The sequence below is a fragment of the Salmo salar genome, chromosome 01, assembly GCF_965601325.2.
Source record: "Salmo salar chromosome 01, fSalSal1, whole genome shotgun sequence".
Classification (NCBI taxonomy): domain Eukaryota; kingdom Metazoa; phylum Chordata; class Actinopteri; order Salmoniformes; family Salmonidae; genus Salmo; species Salmo salar.
In genome coordinates, this window is record NC_138291.1 from 27,194,572 (window position 1) to 27,215,318 (window position 20,747).

Sequence of the window (20,747 nt, forward strand, 5' to 3'; positions counted from 1 at the left end):
TCATAAGAGAAAAAAAAGCTTCCGCCATTTTGGTTTACCATTTAAGCTTGGATGTTCCTAGAGTGTTAAAGAGAGAGGAGACGGCAGAGAGAGGGGGAGGGCAAGGGAAAGAGATTATCGTCTCTTGCCATCCTAGAACAAGCACATTTTTAGTTGGAATATGTTTCTATAGCATGTTGATGAGAATTACAGAATAACTACAGTACAGTTTGTCAGTTCATTAAGTGGCTGCAGTCTTAGTTATCACCATTTAAAACCCAGTAGCCTTTGTCTTGCACATTCATTTGTTTATGTGCAGCCTGTAGAATATGGGCTTTCAATTAAATGTTAATGAAACCGTGGATTAACAAACTACACATTTAATCATCTCTCCATTATTTCAAATTCATCCTGTACCATCAAAGTGTAACTTGGCCTTCATTATGATTTCAGTGTCCTCTTTATGGAATGATTCTTATTTTCAGCATCAGTGGCCTCAAAGACTAGATGTAACATAGTAAATGTAACTCTATGACACTCAAATTAGTATGATATGGTATGGTTACATAAAACAGAAGATTACTTTTAAAATATTCAAGGCGGGAGGTTGCTCAGGGTTGATGGGAAGGCGTTTAACGCGAACGTCTAGCAACCCAAACGTTGCGTGTTTTAATCACATCACGGCCAACTTTACAACTACTTTACAACTAGCTAATTAGCAACTTTATAACTACTTTTGAACTACTTTGCAACTACTTAGCATGTTAGCTAACCTTTCCCCTAACTCTAACCTTAACCCCTAACTCCTAAACCTAACTTTAACCCTAACATAAACCCCTAACCCTAGCCTTAACTCGTAGCCCTAACCTTAACCCAAACCATAACCCTAAGCCCTAGCCTAGCTAACGTAAGCCACCTAGCCACCTATTATATAAATTGTAATTCGTAACATATCATACGAAATGGATGATGATCATCCACAAATGAATACATACCATACAAAACGTAACATATTGTTTGACAGATTTACATTTACTATGTTACGTCTACCCCTGAGTCCAGGTTCTGTGTACAGCTCTCTCTGCCCTGCTTTCCTGCTCTGCTACCCAGCATCCAAAGCACTCACGCTCTCCATCTCATCTCCTCTCTTCCAACCCATCCCTCACTCACCCTCTCTCTGCGCTATCTGTCTTTCGCTCCTCCCTCTTTTTTTCTCTTTAACTTCTCTCTAATTCCCGTTTACCTCCCCCTTTCCCAACTCAATCTGCCTCTCGCTCCCTCTCCCTCACACACACAGACAGACAGACAGAAACACACAGACAGACAGACAGAGAGGAGAGGGGGACGCACATGTGAGTCGAGGATCTCCCTAACCGCTCCGCTCCACTCCACTCCGTACTCCCTCCCATGGCAGACAGAAAACTGGAGAATAGAGGAATACTGCAGTGACCAACCAGCTGCTCTCTCTCTCGCTGCTCCACTGCTTTCATCCTTTCTTTTTTAAATTATTTCTCCCCCCTGCCAATTATACCATGAACCTGCCTGCTGCTTGTTCGTAAGGACAGCAAAACAGGGAGCAGTGGACAAGGTATTATTTTGTTGCTAAGGTAATGAATGCTTCATTAGTTGGGAGATATCAGGAGCATTGTATTGGCTGGCTGGTGTGAGTGAGGGGGATTGGCTGTGGACGATCAACTGCATGTCTGTTTTGTGCCTGTTGTACATAAACTTTTCTCCACAGCTCAGAGTATCCTGTTGAGGCTATGGAATTAGATGGTGACTGTCAGTGCATGTATGTCAGTGCCTGTGTTCCTGTTAACGCTAACACAGACTTCTACAGGACTGGTGTTCTGTGACGTTAGATTTGCGTGCTTTGGAAATGAAGTTGTTGCCATGAATAATAGGTGGGGAGCAGTTCATAGCAAGGAGCTGTTGCAGGTCTTCATCTATTCACATAGGAATATATTGTCTTGTAGGTGTCATATAATTCATACAGAATGTCTGAATGGTTGGAGAAGTTGATAAAGGGAGAGGATGTTAACTTAGTTTAGGAACTCCTGGTTACTTAGACATTCTGCTAATCAATTCAGGCTGCAAACAACTCCTCAATCCATCATCATGGTGGCAATAACAGCATTGGATAAAAAGTGTATAACGTGCATGATTACTGCTTCCTGCTCTATAGGATAATGCTCTTTGTGTGTTCAACAGTTGAAATAAATCATGACTATGAAAGACTCAAAGCAACCTTGAATGTCTAGTGCTGAGCAGCTAGTGGTTTATTGGATGTATTCAATCTCAATCCGATCCGCTAACCATTATAGTCTATGTTTGTTATGGATTACAATGCATCAAGTGGCCACACTTCAAGAAACAATAATTGTACTACAACTCACTCAGGCAAAATGTTGTTTTACTGATTTATACTATGTATAAAACTTTCATTTCATACAATTTTGTACAGAATGTGCCATGATGCACTCTCACTGCTGTTTCAGAATGCAGAGTTTCACAGCTCCTCCTTTCAGGACAACCGTAATAACCGATGAGACTTTCTTGTAGTGGAACACAAACAGTTATTCAAATAAATATGAGGCTATAAGGCTTTTTTATAAAACTGTTCTTGGAAGCTTTATCGTCCCTCTCTGTTCTAGTACTCCAAAAATATGAATGTGTCAAATTATGTAATCCCTCTTTCTCTGCCTGACGCATGATTACAAATGCTTACTCCAATCTGATACACATTATTACTCAACTGCAGAGGAATATGATTGTAGCCTTGTGAACTTAGATTATGAAAATCCTTAGTTAAGCAGAATTAATTATCCTGTAGAGAGGGAGAGGGCGAGGGAGCGAGAGAGAGAGAGAGAGAGAAAAACAGAGAGATGTAGTGGGATGGATATTGAATGGAGGTCATGTATAATCCCTTACGGTAGCTTTTTAAGCCTTACGTGAGTACACAGGACTAGCAAGCCTGATCAAAGCACACTGTGTGGCTAATGTTGTCTTAGCTGTGCAAATTGTCAAGGTTTTAACCATAGTAGCCTAATGAATTCAATAACAGGCTGACTTCACATTACCTATGCCCAACAAACAATGTACCTATTATAATTATTGTTTACAGTCTCTGACTCACCAATGTCCTGCACACCACTGAGTATCTATATCTTATCAGCAGAAGGCTGTACGATGCCTGATTATACATGACTGTCGCCAGGACATTTTGCCACTTTCACTCACAGGCCTGACATTTTTCTTGGCTTAGTCAGCTAGTTTATATTCCCCTCACTGTGCTGCATTACTGCCAGGGCTTTGTTATCTGCCTGTATTGTGACAGGTGTTGTCACCTGAGAGAAGAGCAAACATTTTGGGGAATGTCATAATGATAATAATAAACTGACCGTGTTTTTCACCCTGAACCAAATGAATACATTGCTGTGGGGAACTGTTAATCAAATATGGGATACTTGGCCAACCTGGGTAAATGAGTGTATATTATGAATAGTCTTTGACATTGATGATGGTCCTTTCATCTCCCCTCTGCTCCCTGTCTCCGTGCAGCCTCCTGAGCCTAGGACACAGCAGTCATGGAGGAGGGATCCAGAGACCAGGGACAACAGGGTATGGTGACAACAGATCCTGAGGAGGACTCTCCCAACATGATCATCTACAGAAAGGTATGTGTCTGTATGCTCTCTGACAGCCCATATAGCAAGGTATAGGACAATTTGATCATTTACAAGATGGTACAGTTTCTATAGGTAAGCACCCAATGTAGTTATCCATTGGAAGCGATTTCATTTCAATGTTTCGGAAGCAGATTGGTACAGTAATGAATCTCACAGTGCTTTCTGACACCTCAGCTGTTTATCTCTCAATGTCTATATCACATTACATCTCAATATCTGAGCCATATGAATATGACAGGAAGAGGCCTACGCACTGGCAGGTAATGAAACATGTTCTAAACCCTCTCTGTGTGTGTCTGTCAGAGACAGCCACTGATGTGACACACACTGGCCACCACACACTTTCTCTGGCAGCCCGGCAGACTGTCTGTACTCTGCAACCTTCAAAAGTTTTAATAAGCTCTCCATCAGTGTGGGTTTGTGGAAGAAAAGGTCCTTTTATGTGTCAGGGGTAATTATATAATCTCTATGGCACTTGAGTCTCAATGCCTGTGCTTCGATTGGGGAAGAGAGAGGAGCGGGTGAGCGGCACCGTGGGTAATAATGTAGTAGGGCTCACAGGAAGTGGCTGCTCCTCCAAGGATGGGCTCGTCTGCTTTCTCTGGAGCCACTCATAAAGAGGTTGTTATCTTCACTCTCAGCTCTACAGCTTGCTCGGCACAGGCAGGCCCACTCAAAAACCTGCTTCTGATCACCTTAAACTCATCTCCCAACTAGTCCCAATGTGCTGATGATTGCAAAACTAAAGCAAAGAGTTGACAGATCCAGTCCCAATTCCATTCTGTTATTTTTGTCCTTTTTGCTAATGATTTTGCAATAGTGGGTAGAGAAAAACAAATGATTTGAGAAAAGAAATGGAGCCAATGGAAGATTGATGATGATGATATTGTTCAGGAAGACATTTTTCACTGATTGAACTTCTCTCTCTAATGTCTGTCTGAAAATGAGTATGATTATAGGAGGATAATGAGTATAATGAGCTTGTGCCTTGTTCAGTGCTGAAATAAGGTTCCTAGAATGAGCTCCACTTCCCCGGGCCACCTGAAAGAGCAGTCAGAACATAAGCGGGCTTAATGTGGTTTAATGTGGTCACACGCCATGGAGATTGAAGCAAAAGTAGACAACATTATCTCCTAGAGCAGTGCTTCCCAAACTGTGGGTTGAGATCCACTTGTGGGTTGAGGCAGGTGTCCAGAACGCTCGCGGGATAAACATTTTTGTGCATTGCAATAAAAAAAATATATATATATATATATACACACTTTATATATTCAGTGCCTTTGGAAAGTATTCAGACCCCTTGACTTTTTCCACATTTTGTTACGTTACAGCCTTATTCTAAAATGGATTAAAAAAATTATAATTCTCAGTAATCTACACACAATACCTGTAAGGGCTGTCTTCAGGAATGGACCAAAATGCAGCAGAGTTAGTATTCATCCTTCAATTTAATTGGAAAGAACACTATACAAAACAAAAACAAGGAAACTGACAGCCAATAGTCCTGTCAGGTGCAACCACACTAAACAAGAAACAATTACCCACAAACCCCAGTGACAAACAACTCCTACATATGTGACTCCCAATCAGGAACAACGATTCTCAGCTGTTCCTGATCAGGAGTCACAAGACACACACCAGACTGCCACGTCCTGACCCCCAAACTACTACACCAGCTCCATCTGCTGGTCAGGACGTGACAATACCCCAAATGACAAAGCAAAAAACAGGTTTTTAGACATTTTTGCAAATGTATTAAAATTAAAACAGAAATACCTTATTTACATAAGTATTCAGACCCTTTGCTATGTGACTCGAAATTGAGCTCAGATGCATCCTGTTTCCATCATCCTTGAGATGTTTCTACAACTTGGAGTCCACCTGTGGTAATTTCAATTGATTGGAAATTATTTGGAAAGGCACAGACCTGTCTATATAAGGTTGACAGTGCATGTCAGAGCAAAAACCAAGTCATGAGGTCGAAAGAATTGTCCGTAGACCCCCGAGACAGGATTGTGTCGAGGCACAGATCTGGGGAAGGGTACCAAAAATCTTTTGCAGCATTGAAGGTCCCCAAAAACACAGTGTCCTCCATCATTCTTAAATGGAAGAAATTTGGAACCACCAAGACTCTTCCTAGAGCTGGCTGCCCAGGCAAACTGAGCAACCGGTGGAGAAAGGCCTTGGTCAGGGAGGTGACCAAGAACCCGATGGTCACTCTGACAGAGCTCCAGAGTTCCTCTGTGGAGATGGGAGAACCTTCCAGAAGGACAACCATCTCAGCAGCTCTCCACCAGTCAGGCCTTTATGGTAGAGTGGCCAGACGGCGCATGACAGCTCGCTTGGAGTTTTCCAAAAGGCACCTAAAGACTATCAGACCATAAAAAACAAGATTCTCTGGTCTAATGAAACCAAGATTGAACTCTTTGGCGTGAATGCCAAGCATCACGTCTGGAAGAAACTTGGCACCATCCCTACGGTGAAGCATGGTGGTGGCAGCATCATGCTGTGGGAATGTTTTTCAACAGCAAGGACTGGGAGATTAGTCTGGATCGAGACAAAGATGGACGGAGCACAGAGATCCTTGATGAAAACCTTCTCCAGAGCACTCAGGACCTCAGACTGGAGCGAAGGTTCACCTTCCAACAGAACAATGACCTTAACCACACAGCCAAGACAACGCAGGGGTGGCTTCGGGACAAGTCTCTGAATGTCCTTGAGTGGCCCAGCCAGAGCTCGGACTTGAACCCGATCGAACATCTCTAGAGAGACCTGAAAATAGCTGTGCAGCAACGCTCCCCATCCAACCTGACAGAGCTTGAGAGGATCTGCAGAGAAGAATGGGAGAACCTCCCCAAGTACAGGTGTGCCAAGCTTATAGCGTCATACCCAAAAAGACTCAAGGCTGTAATCGCCAAAGGTTCTTCAACAAAGTACTTAGGACATTTTAGAATACGGCTGTAATTTCAGTTTTTTTTTATAAATTAGGAAAAATGTGTTTTTGCTTTGACACTATGGGGTATTGTGTGTAGATTTGTTAGGAAAAAATAATTTAATCAATTTTAGATTACGGCTGTAATTTTACAAAATGTGGAGAAAGTCAAGGGGTCTGAATACTTTCCGAAGGCACTGTATATTAAAAAAATAAATAATAATAGCCTATAATCTTTGAGAGTTTACAATCACCATAATAAATTCTAGACCAAGGGTGAAAGTAAGCCTGTACCGTCGGGGAAGGCATCCCGGAAAAATAAATAGTGGTGGTCAGCAGTGGACACATCAATTCAGGTGTAGGCCTAATTACAATCGCAGAATGTCATTACAATACACTTTTAGGTGTTTTGTAACAGGTGTCTCTTTCCATTCATCAAATTGCAGGTGCACAGTGCACTGTTTGGTGGAGCGTGCATGGGTAGCCTACAGGAGTGCCTTTCTGAAGTGACTGTTTGACAACCAGATGGAAACATCATGATTAGAGCGGTTGCATGACCGCATATAACTGCATTCATGTTGCTTGACCCCAGGACGAGTAGCTGCTGCCTTAATGTTTCTGGACCCCAGGACGAGTAGCTGCTGTCTTAATGTTTCTGGACCCCAGGACGAGTAGCTGCTGCCTTAATGTTTCTGGACCCCAGGACTGCTGCTTTGGCAGCAGCTAATGGGGATCTTTAAGAAATACAAATACCTATTACCGCCACATCGGCAATCATGAGTCATGACCACGTGTCAGTAAACTCCTCTTAAACACTCTGGACATGCGTTGGTAGTACCCAACTCGGTGATGACCTTCAGGTTGCTAATGGCCTGGTACTCAGGGCTCTACTGTCCCTCTAACCACTCTGACATCAATGCAAATTCAATTGAAAATCACATCAAACACTTATCATCAAAACAGTGGACCTGTCATACTTTTTAAACTCACCTCACTGTGATAATCAAGTTGAAGAAAGAAGTTCAACAGCAGGTTGAAACTGAGTGGAAAACATGGTCGTTGTGGATGTTGTTTCAAAGCCTAACACAAGGAAATGGACAGCGCTTTCTAAGGTGATGATTCATTCAAAACACTCATACACATTAGGGTGTCACAAACCTCTTCGTCAGAAGATATGTTGAAATCGCTGTCGGACAAAGTGGACCAATATGCAGCGGATTGCGTGCTCATCATCATTTATTTTAAATGTGAACACGAGGAAAAACAATAAAGAAAACTCACGACAAGAACAGTGTAGCAGGCTAAACAAAAGCAGTGCTAACATACAACTACCCACAAGTGACAAACAAAACACACACCTACTTATAGGACTCCCAATCAGAGGCAACTAGAAACACCTGCCTCCAATTGAGAGTCCAGCAACCAAACCTGCACATAGAAAACTTAATCTAGAACCTACTCATACACCACAAAACCCCGGAACACATAAATAACACACCCCTCTAAGCTATACACAAAAAAAAACCACCATACAAAACAAACATACCTCTGCCACGCCCTGACCAAATACAAATAATCCTCTATACTGGTCAGGACGTGACAGTACCCCCCCCCCCCCCCCAAAGGTGCAGACCCCGGATGCACCTTACACAAAACCCAGTAAATACCCCAAAACAAACAGAAAATCCCCCTAAACTAAAGGGAGGGAAGGGAGGGTGGCTGCCGTCAACGACGGCACCTGTGCTACACCCCCCCTCCCCAACCCACCTAAACTGGAGGTGGCTCCGGCTCAGGCCTACTGCCCTCCAGACTGCAGACAGACTTGCTCCGTTTCGGCCGTAGGCAGACTCCCCTTGTTCCGGATCGTAGGCAGACCTCTTCCGTTCCACACTGTAGGTAGACTCATTCGATACACAGTTAATCCTTTTTATTTTCGGATCGTAGGTAGACTCACCCGGTTCTGGGTCACAGGCAGATTCCCTTAGTCCCGGGTCACAGGCCGACCCCCCCCCCGGTTCCGGGTCGCAGGCCGACCCCCTCGGTTCCGGGTCGCAGGCCGACCCCCTCGGTTCCGGACTAGACACTGGTGCCGGATACTCTGGACTGCACGCTGGTGCCGGATACTCTGGACTGCACGCTGGTGCCGGGCTCTTGAGGCTGGGCTGACGCACTGGAAGCCTGATGTGTGGTACTGGTAGTGCCAGTCTAGAGATACGCACCTCAGGGCTAGTGCGGGGAGCGGGAACAGGCCGAGTCGGACTGGGCTGGCGCACTGGAAGCCTGATGCGTGGTGCTGGTACTGGAAGTATCAGCCTGGGAACACGCACCATAGGGCTAGTGCGGGGAGCGGGAACAGGCCGAATAGGACTAGGCTGGCTCATGGGAAGCTTGGTCCGGGTTGCTGGTACTGGTCATGCCGGACTGGAGGTACCCACTTCCGGGTTAGCACGAGAGGCGGGAACCGGAAAGACTGGGCCATGGAGGCGCACAGGTGGCCTTGACCGCACCGCCTGCACAACCCGTCCTGGCTGGATGGAACTAGCAGCCCTGCACGAGCGGGGTGCTGGTACAGGGCGAACTGGGCTGTGCAGGGGCCTGATGGTTGCCGTACGTAGAGCGGGCATAGGGTAGCCTGGTCCTAGGAGGCCTACCGGCGACCAGACGCGCTGCGCAGGCATCCTCCTACCAGGCTGGATGCCCACTTTAGCACGGCATCTGCGAGGGGCTGGAATGGCGCGCACCGGACTGTGCGTGCGTATGGGCGAGATAGAGCGCCGTGTTTCGCTGAGGTGCGCACTCCACCTCATACGCTCCTCCATACTCTCACAGGTAGCTGGCTTATGGCTCTTCCTAGGCCTAGCCAAACTACAAGTGTGCCCCCCCAAAAAAAAATTATTGGGGGTGCCTCTCCGGCTTCCTCGCCAGACGTGTCCCCCGGTAGCGTTCCTGGTCCACCCCGGCCTTCTTCCACGGGCCCTCTCCGGCCAGAATCTGTTCCCAAGTCCATCTCTCAGTATAGTCCATATATTCCTCGTGCCGCTCCTTTCTCCGCTGCTTGGTCCTGTTGTGGTGGATAGTTCTGTCACAAACCTCTTCGTCAGAAGATATGTTGAAATCGCTGTCGGACAAAGTGGACCAATATGCAGCGGATTGCGTGCTCATCATCATTTATTTTAAATGTGAACACGAGGAAAAACAATAAAGAAAACTCACGACAGGAACAGTGTAGCAGGCTAAACAAAAGCAGTGCTAACATACAACTACCCACAAGTGACAAACAAAACACACACCTACTTATAGGACTCCCAATCAGAGGCAACTAGAAACACCTGCCTCCAATTGAGAGTCCAGCAACCAAACCTGCACATAGAAAACTTAATCTAGAACCTACTCATACTAAAACATACACCACAAAACCCAGGAACACATAAATAACACACCCCTCTAAGCTATACACAAAAAAAAAAACACCATACAATACAAACATACCTCTGCCAAGCCCTGACTAAATAATACAAATAATCCTCTATACTGGTCAGGATGTGACATAGTGTTTATGTATACACATAGGTCTATGAGCCTAAGTCCAAAAGAAAATGATTTAAAATAGTAATTGTGCCCTTATACAATACATAGCCTACTGGATATTACGCACAGCAGTAAAAAAATAACAAAAACTGATTTCAGATGTCTATGTTACATAATTGGTCTAGCCTATTCTCCAAAATTAAACAAATTATAGTAATCACCTTTTGAGTGTGGACTGTATTATTATGCATACTGGATGGACTGGTTACCTTGTGCTATGCTTCAAACGTTCTATTCATGATACTGGGAGAGAACGTATAGGCCTAAGCGATGCTATAGGGTCATTGATTTTGCAAGGCGGCTAAGCCTACAATTTTATTGAATTTGTATTTGATTTTGAATAGCCTAGTAATAGGGCATTTTTTATATATTCATAATTAATAGGCTGACATCTTTAGCTACAGAATATCTCACCCCCATGTGTTTCCATCTCCTCCTCTCTCTCGTTCATTACTTTCTCCAACGTGCAGAGAGAGGGGCTGTCAACAGTTTAATTAAATATGTTTTGTTGTGAAAACATGTTACTATCGATGTTCCCGAACAGATTTCACAAGGTTTCCCAAATGAATCACTGGGTAGCTGCAGGAACAGGGCTGGAGAGCCCATGGCATACAGAGTTTGGCCGGAATATCACCTGTCGAGCAGCGAGAGGCTGCATGCTCCTCAAACAGTGGTTGATGCGTAGAGTGATATAACCCGTGTAGCCTGAAAAAGGAACCAGCCGGGAAAGCGGCCTCCATTCACTATTGGAGTGCATATGGATGACATGTCTTTTTTCCCCTGCCCCTGTTCTTGCCCATTTGATAATGGGTCATTCTAAATCGAAACTCATTTTACATGTTAGTAAAGACAAGATTACATTTAGAATAGTGCAAATATGATCACTTGATGAGAGAACAGCTGTGCAGCCTGAAGCAACAGAGCACAAGCTTTTTTTGATACTATCTCAAATCATCAACAGCCTATAGTCACATCATGCAGCCCATATATGTTTTGATTTCTAAGCCCTTCTATGGTTTGTATAATTCATAACTAAAGTTGCCAAATAACTCTAAATATATTGTATAAGACCTGTTTCAAATGGTCACTTTTACGCAGTTGAAGTCGGAAGTTTACATACACCTTAGCCAAATACATTTAAACTCAGTTTATCACAAATCCTGACATTAAATCCTAGTAAAAGTTCCCTGTCTTAGGTCAGTTAGGATCACCACTTTATTTTAAGAATGTGAAATGTCAGAATAACAGTAGAGAGAATGATTTTTCAGCTTTTATTTCTTTCATCACATTCCCAGTGGGTCAGAAGTTTACATACACTCAATTAGTATTTGGTAGCATTGCCTTTAAATTGTTTTACTTGGGTTCAACGTTTCGGGTAGCCTTCCACAAGCTTCCCACAATAAGTTGGGTGAATTTTGGCCCCTTCCTCCTGACAGAGCTGGTGTAACTCAGTCAGCTTTGTAGGCCTCCTTGCTCACACACACTTTTTCAGTTCTGCTCACAAATTCTCTCCAGGATTGAGGTCAGGGCTTTGTGATGGCCACTCCAATACCTTGACTTTGTTGTCCTTAACCCATTTTTCTACAACTTTGGTAGTATGCTTGGGGTCATTGTCCATTTGGAAGACCCATTTGCAACCAAGCTTTAACTCCCTGACTGATGTCTTGAGATGTTGCTTCAATATATCCACATAATAGACCTGCCTCATGATGCCATCTATTCTGTGAAGTGCACCAGTCCCTCCTGCAGCAAAGCACCCCTACAACATGATGTTGCCACCCCCGTGGTTCACGGTTGGGATGGTGTTCTTCGGCTTGCAAGCCTCCCCCTTTTTCCTCCAAACATAACGATGGTGATTATGGCCAAACAGTCTATTTTTGTTTCATCAGACCAGAGGACATTTCTCCAAAAAGTACGATCTTTGTCCTCATGTGCAGTTGCAAACCGCAGTCGGGCTTTTTTATGGTGGTTTTGGAGCAGTGGTTTCTTCCTTGTTGAGCGGCCTTTCAGGTTATTTTAATATAGGACTCGTTTTACTGTGGATATAGATACTTTTGTACCTGTTTCCTCCAGCATCTTCACAAGGTCCTTTGGTGTTGTTCTGGGATTGATTTGCACTTTTCGCACCAAAGTACATTCATCTCTAGGAGACAGAACGCGTCTCCTTCCTGAGCGGTATGCGTGGTCCCATGGTGTTTATACTTGTGTACTATTGTTTGTACAGATGAATGTGGTACCTTCAGGCATTTGGAAATTACTACCATGAATGAACCAGGCTTGTGGAGGTCTGCAATTTTATTTTCTCCCATGATGTCAAGCAAAGAGGCACTGAGTTTGAAGGTAGGGCTTGAAATACATCCTCAGGTACACCTCTAATGACTCAAATTATGTCAATTAGCATATCAGAAGCTTCTAAAACCATGACATCATTTTCTGGAATTTTCCAAGCTGTTTAAAGGCACAGTCAACTTAGTGTATGTAAACTTCTGACCCACTGGACTTGTGACACAGTGAATTATAAGTGATATAATCTGTCTGTAAACAATTGTTTGAAAAATGACTTGTGTCATGCACAAAGTAGATGTCCTAACCGACTTGCCAAAACTACAGTTTGTTAACAGGAAATTTGTGGAGTGGTTTAAAAAACGAGTTTTATTGACTCCAACCTAAGTGTATGTAAACTTCCGACTTCAACTGTAGCCACATATCCTTCCTATTTTATTCAGTTAAGTTCAGTTATATTTTTCTTACTATAAAATCATATAATATAAAATAATGGCGTGGGACTTATAAGCATATCTTCTCCGCTAAATGAACAAGCCTACAGCCTATGGCATGGGAGCATAGCCAGATAACATACTGTAGTCCAACTCATATTCTATTCTTCTGAAACACATGTTCTTCATATCATAATATTTTTTTAGACCTGACTGAAATAAATCATGTATTTATTGTGATGGTCTATATTGAATAGATTTTTGACTTTTTTAAATGTAGATGTTCCAAAGGTGCACATCAGCGGCTTGTATGCATGGAGGCCTGGAGATGCTAAACGTGTTTATGTTAATTAACGGTCAGTTACCGTGAGACCGGCAGTCTTTTGCATGACAATAATTGGCTGACAAAACTTCATGACTACCTCAGCCCTAATAATTGATTTAGTGTTTGTTTTTATGCCACAGTACACGGTAAAACGTGTTAACAGTTATAAGACAAATCTTTACTAGGCCTTCTAGGCCCACAGAGATCATATTCAATTAACAGAGATTTTATATGTAATTCTATGATTACACCTGTAAAAAAACAGAGTCTTGTACCGGTAAGAAATTAAATCGACTTTCACTCCTGAGCTTGACAACTAGGCCCCCATTGATTTTGTTATAGTGTTTGAGCATAAGAACATAGCATTCACCATCTCAAAATGTGTAGAATTGCAGGAAATTGGATTTAAAACTACATTAAATTGAGGGCTTCAAATGTTCTTGTCCAGGGCCCAGACAAAATTCAGCCCCCTGTCAAGCCCCTTTTTGATACAGAAAAAAACCCCTGCATTGTTACAAATAATTTCATTGTTATATAGTAAATGTCTTAAAATTGGTCACAAGAGCCCATACTCAAATCTACATTCAGTTAAATGTTTTTAACAAGAGGGTATTGTTAATATATTTTTTACTTTTCTTTGGCCTGTGTATGTTTTTTCACCGCTCAACCCTCATGGTGGGTGGCGACTCAAAAGACATCTCAATTGGTGGGTCACAAAGTCAAAAAGTTTAGGAAGCCCTGTCCTAGATTACGACATCTAATTGTCTGACACACTTCAATGTCATAAATATTCACCCTCCGTAGATTGCAGACAGCTTTTCCAGCCTCTGATTGTTCCTGGCAGATGTACTCTGACAGTAAATCGTTGCCTGGCCTGAGGGCTGCCAATGCTTCCCAATGATGGCCTCAGTAATCACATTAGAAATGTATTTTTCATGCTCCTTATTCAGCTTCCTTTGAGCTGCAGGCATTCAAATCAAATCAATCAATCAAATCAAATTGTATTTGTCACATGCTTTGTAAACAGCAGGTATAGACTAACAGTGAAATGCTTACTTACGGGTCCTTTTCCAACAATGCAGAATTAAAGAAAAAAAGTAGAAATAGTGACACGAGGAATAAATACACAGTGAATTACGAATAACAATGACGAGTAAAAATAACATGGCTATATACAGGAAGTACCAGTACCAAGTTGGTGCAGGGGTACGAGGTAATTGAGGTAACTATATACATATACTGTAGGTATGGTAAAAGTGACTAGGCAACAGGAGAGATAATAGAGAGTAGCAGCAGCGGGTAGACATTTGATTAGCTATTTAACAGTCTTGTTGAGCAGTCTTATGGTTTGGGGGTAGAAGCTGTTCAGGGTCCTGTTGGTTCCAGACTTGGTGCATCAGTACCGCTTGCAGTGCGGTAGCAGAGATAACAGTCTATGGCTTGGGTGGCTGGAGTAAATTTCTTTGGCTTTCCTCTGACACCACCTAGTATAGAGGTCCTTGATGGCAGGGTGCTCGGCTCCAGTGATGTACTGGGCCGTACTCACTACCCTCTAAAGCGCCTTGCAGTTGCCGTACCAAGCAGTGATACTGCCAGTCGAGATGCTCTCAATGGTGCAACTGTATAACTTTTTGAGGATCTGAGGGCCTATAACAAATCTTTTCAGCCTCCTAAGGGTGAAGACGCACTGACGTGCCCTCTTCACAACTGTGTGTGTGTGTATCAGCCATGTTCATTTCTTGTGATGTGGACATTGAGGAACTTGAAGCTTTCGACCCGCTCCACTACAGCCTCACGATGTGCTCAGCCCTCTGTTTCCTGTAATCCACGATCAGCTCCTTTGTCTTGCTGACATTTAGGGAGAAGTTGTTGTCCTGGCACCACACTGCCAGGTCTCTGACCTCTTCCCTATAGGCTGCCTCATCGTCATCTGTGATCAGTCCTACCACCGTCGTGTCGTAAGCAACATTCATGATGGTGTTGGAGTCTTGCGCGGCCACGCAGTCGTGGGTGAGCAGGGAGATTAAGCAAACACCCCTGAGGGGCCCCTGTGTTGATGGTCAGTGTGACGGATGTGTTGCTGTCTACCCTTACCACCTGGGGGTGGCCCGTCCAGGATTCAGTTGCGGAGGGAGGTGTTCAGTCTCAAGGTCCCAAGCTTGTTGATGAGCTTGGAGGGGACTATAGTGTTGAATGCTGAGCTGTAGTCAATGAACAGCATTCTTGCATAGGTATTCCTTTTGTCCAGGTGGGAAAGGGCAGTGTGGAGTGCAATAGAGATTGCGTCATCTGTGGGGCTGTTGGGGCGGTATGCTAATTGGAGTGGGTCCAGTGTGTCTGGGATGATGGGGTTGATGTGAGCCATGACCAGCCTTCAAAGCATTTCATGGCTATAGATGTGAGGGCTATGGGGTGATAGTCAATTAGGCAGGTTAACTTGGTGTTCTTGGGCACGAGGACTATGGTGGTCTGCTTGAAACAAGTTGGTATTACAGACCGGGTCAGGGAGAAGATGTCACTGAAGACATTTGCCAGCTGGTCAGCACATGCTTTGAGTTATTCTCTGATGTCAACTGTGGTGCAGTGGTCTACGGCACTGCATCTCAGTGCTAGAGGTGTCACTACAGACCCTGGTTCGATTCCAGCCTGTATCACAACCGGCCGTGATTTGGAGTACCATAGGGGGGCCAGCATCATCCGGGTTAGGCCGGGGTAGGCCATCATTGTAAATAAGAATTTGTTCTTAACTGACTTGCCTAGTTAAATTAAAAAAAAAAAAATACTGCCTACTGGTGTATATAAATGGACTGTGTGTGTGTTTACACTGCATCCCTGGGGGCTTTTCTGCAACATGACAGCTCCTTTAGAACATGTAAGGTCCTGGAAAAACAACATTGAATAAGCATTGGAAATGCTCATTCAATGTTGTTTTTCCAGGACCTTACATGTTCTAAAGGAGCTGTCATGTTGCAGAAAAGCGCCCGGGGCTGTGCCATTGATTATATTTTAAAGTGGACACTGTAAGCGTTTTAAAATAATATTCCTCTATCATCTTAAAGCACTATGTTTTGACAGGTAGCTTATGCTACAACAGGGATGCAGTGTTGCAGTTGAGGTGGTGAAGGACTCTATCCCATCCCCCCGGCATGCTAATGACCCTCTGGGCAGGCAGCCTGGCATAGTCAGTGTGAGATGATGCTGGAGCTGTTGAGGTAAGACCAGATGGTCATCAATACGCTCTGCCACCTTGGAATAGGCAAGGACCATCGTCCCCTAATCCTGGTCGCACATCAGCCGAAAGAAATGTATTATCCTAACGCAAAGAGCAACGGACAGTTACAGTACAGCCCACTAGGTATGAAAACATCATGAGGGGTTTTCACCCCAGTCTCTGTCGCTGGGAAGATGAAGCTGTAGTACGTGGGGTCCGTTCACTGCATGGACGTTAGTGCCATGTCTAAGCCTATCTTTTGTTGAGAGTGAATTGTAATAATATTAACCTGGATGTGCAGTTAGATGAAACTGACTGATGACTACACAGAAAGTGGAGAATGCCTGTCTGGTCTGGTCTTAACAGCGTTGTATTGAGTCTCAGAGAGGAATTGTTGAAGCAAAACAAGGCAATAACTGTGGCACACCTTAGAGAGAGCTCGATATGTAGTGGATGCACACACACACACACATACTTATTTTACTATCCTTGTGGGGACCAAACAATTGATTCCCATTCAAAATCCCATTTTCCCTAACCCCTAACCCCTAACCGTAACCCTTAACCTAACCCTAACCTTAACCCTAACCCCAAACTTAATCCGTAACCCTAAATCTAACCCTAAATCATAACTCTAACCCTAAACCTAACCCCTAACCCTAACTTTAATTTTAACCCTAACCCTAATTGTAACCCCAACCCTAAACCTAACCCCTAAATTTAAAATAGCCTTTTTCCTTGTGGAGACTGGCAAAGGAGTGGGGCCACAGCACAGGTCCAACGGGGTAAAGCTCATTAACTATTAATAGACAAGTCAGATATCCAATCCCCAGGACAAATTGTTCCTTGTTCTTCTGTGACACTGCCCTAAGTCTGGGTTCTTCTCTGTGGGGGTGGCTTGCTGTATACACAGCACATTTTTAACCAGGGTCTCATGGCATGCTTTCTCTCTCTGCCTAGGAGAATTAAGTGTTGGTCCTGTATTTAATCACTGTTTGTAATCAAGTGTTTAAGTGTGTGATTTGAATGTTGTTATGCATCCCATTTGTACCTGAATTGTGAGTGTATAGATGTGCTTTGCATGGTGGTATCAACCTCCAGTCCAGATGTTTTTTGAACAGTGTGTTGATTGTGAGTGACTAACACAGAAATGAGTCCTGCTGAGACCGAGTTGATGAGGCAATTTGTTGTGCCAACGCCTGTTGGGCATTCTGAGAGTGATGTTTCATTACAGCTCCCTTCTCAGTGGCTCCACCGTGCAGAAAGCACACCCTGCCTAAAGTTAATGTTCCAACACAACACATACAGTAGCCCACTCTATGTACTTTCTAAAATACAGCTATTTTCAATGTGAATGTTCTTTTGCTTGGTGGATGTACTCTTTAGGCTGATTTAAAGACGTACTCCAGACATTTGTTGTACTTTTACTGTTGAAAAGCGATATCCCAAGTATAAATACATTAAAGTACACACACTAAAGGGTACAAAAATATATTTTAATCAAAATAGTGTTTTTAGATATAACTGCAAACTTCAAGGAGTAGGGAGGACATTGGTGGGAAGTCGTGCTATGTCATGATTTACCTTGACCGTCTTTTGAGATGTGCCTTTTGTTAAGTAAATTAGGTGTTAAATTAGGTGAAAAGGAGACTGGAGTGCCACTTTTAGCCTGTGTCCTTAGAGTGAGAAGATATAAACATAATGTGTACTTCAACTGATATATTAGTCTCAATCAAGTAATGCTGCTGATATGTTAACCATCTGTTATGTTTCACCAGCCCTCTGAGACTTAAAGGTCATTACTGTTCAGTACACATGATGAAACATGTTTTACATCATATTACACAACAGATTCAATTTGGACTAAATAGCTGTAATCATACTGTCTATTGTCTCTTGAAGTACGATTACACTGTGTATTTAGGCTCCATTCCATAAAATGGTTGTATAAATGGGAGCAACAAAAGTCCCACAGTACATGTCAGATATATACTGGTTCTCTCTCTCTCTCTCTCTCTCTCTCTCTCTCTCTCTCTCTCTCTCTCTCTCTCTCTCTCTTTCTCTCTCTCTTTCTCTCTCACTGCCTTCCCTCATCTCTACCCCTCTGTCCAACTCTCTCTCGCATTGTCTATTCCTTCACTCTCATTCTCCTACTCTCTATTCCTCTGCTTATTGCACATGAATAATTGAAGCTCATTTCAAGCATTCCATTTTTAGAGAAATATCGTGTCGATTGGGACGTCATTCCTCTCCTTTCTTTTATTCATGTGCATCACATTTATTCTCATCCGTTGGTATTTTTATCCCTTGATGTGACACATAAATGTGGAGAGTTTGGGAGGAAAATAATGACTGGATATATTTACGTTTCTGGAAGATATTTTAGTTTGTTGTGTCCTCAAAAGTAGAATTTGAAATTAAATAGAACTGACCTATGCAATCAATCAGGGAATGACCGACCGGAAAGTATACATCTCTCATACAGCAGCTAGTGCCCAACATACTGTATTACCCCTCACTCAGCAACAGCTCCTACCCACTGATGAACAGGAGACTGTATAGAAAGCGGCCCTCACCTCACCTTACCCCTCATCCCAAGTCCATTATCTCACCACAGGAAGGACTTGGCACAGTTTGGGATTGTTTATTTTTTACCTTTAGCTGTGAGAGACACAGACAGGCATGCTCTCCACTGGAGCAGGTCTGAGGATAGAAGTGTGCCTGCCTGTCTGCCTGCCTGCCACCGACCATGACTCACTCTCCAATCACCGTCAAGTGCCTCTGGGAGAGTGGAGGATAGTGGAGGATATCTCAATACTCCAAAAGACTCTCCCCATCATAGGTGTCCACTGGCTCCTCTTCACGGTTCCTGTATGCAGTTTAGATAACACGGTCCAAATGGACACACTGGTTATCAACTCTACTGCTGGGTATGAGGCCTCCTGCTACTTTATCAAGCATGAATGGTTTTACAAGCGTGTCCACTGGTGCCAGGGCAGGCCTATCAGAAGTGCTGGTATGGTGTCACTCATACGGTTGTACTAAAGCTTGTGTATCGAGGCCAGGCTGGGTCTCTAAACTCTCTGCATATTTCACTTTTGATACTGTTAAATTATAAAGGCCAAACTACACAAACTGTAGTTAACTCAAACTGTTACGTAACATTAACGATCCCTTTCTTTAGTCGGTAATGGACTTTCTGAAAGTTATTTTACCCACCCAAATTATAATAATGCAGATAGCCAAAAACAAATCCCGGAGGTTTTTTATTAGATCAGTCACAGTATGTGGGTATACTGTGTTAAAAGGATTATTCACCACTCAATAGTGAAAACGCTGTGGCGGAAATTAAGGGCTTTGCTCCAGCTAGCTAGGGGAAATCCTCTCAGTGTGGATTCTGTCTCTTCTCTCGCTGTTTGTACTGGTACTCCCACTCAACTGCAGTCAAAAGGAGCACATTAAATAGAGACACAGACACACAAGAGATGTTTATCGTGCTCATTAGGGCAGATGCATGGGGTTCCATATGTGTACATATGGTGATGCAGGGCTCCCCGCAGGCAGGGCACCGCTGTGAGCTTGGCAGGGGAAGGTTGGCAGGAGGGTGTAGGGAGGGATCAGGCGCCATGCTGCCCCACTTCTGCATGCCCCACAACCCCCCTGCGTCGCACCTCACCCACTGCAGGCGGAAAATACAGCTTTGAACTCCATAGTAGCGTAAACGGAACATGTCTTAAATATCATCGTACAGTAGATTACTCCAGAAGCTGGGTGTGCAGAGCACTGATGACAACCCACCTCATAGGGTTAGAGTTGAAGATGATTTTTAGTCATATTTCAGTCAGTTGAAATGCAATCAGGTGGGCTCTGAAATCTTGTATGACGCTGATCGACAATGATGCCCCTGTCCTTTTGTGTGTGACGTGTAAACAGAATAGCTGCTCTCGTCATCTCTCTGCCTGCCTAAGTGAAAGGACCGAATCCTCCCTGGTCTGACAGTGTGACATGTCTGACAGGCAGGTGTGTGACTGGCAGGCCTCTCTCTGTGGCCCTGCGGTGCTGCTGACACAGTGAATTAAGAGCTGGACTACAGAGTTGGACCATCCATTAGATCATCAGTCTGTGGCCATTTTACGTTCTCTCAGAGAAGTAGAGCAACGTGAGGCTCAGTGGACCTGCCACAGTCAAACTAAACACGTATTTTATTGTATTCTACCAGTCAGTGTTTGGTTCTTCTAACAGAGCCTCTCTGTAAGTCTCATCCTCATCATGCAATCTCTCTGCATTCAGTTCCAGCTTCAAATGA

General features: G+C 43.7%; 1 protein-coding gene across 2 annotated transcripts in view; it reads left to right on the forward strand.

Moving 5' to 3' along the window:
- Positions 1–1,146: 1,146 nt before the first annotated feature.
- Positions 1,147–20,747, forward strand: part of LOC106588600 (regulator of G-protein signaling 6) — a 78,207-nt gene continuing 58,606 nt past the window's right edge. The window contains exons 1-2 of one of the 2 annotated variants that reach the window (XM_014178214.3): positions 1,147–1,586; positions 3,541–3,656. In XM_014178214.3, coding sequence (XP_014033689.1) covers positions 3,567–3,656 — 90 coding nt within the window. In that variant the 5' untranslated portion in view covers positions 1,147–1,586; positions 3,541–3,566. The remainder of the gene's footprint in view (positions 1,587–3,540; positions 3,657–20,747) is intronic. The other variant, XM_082973053.1, reaches the window with a different exon arrangement.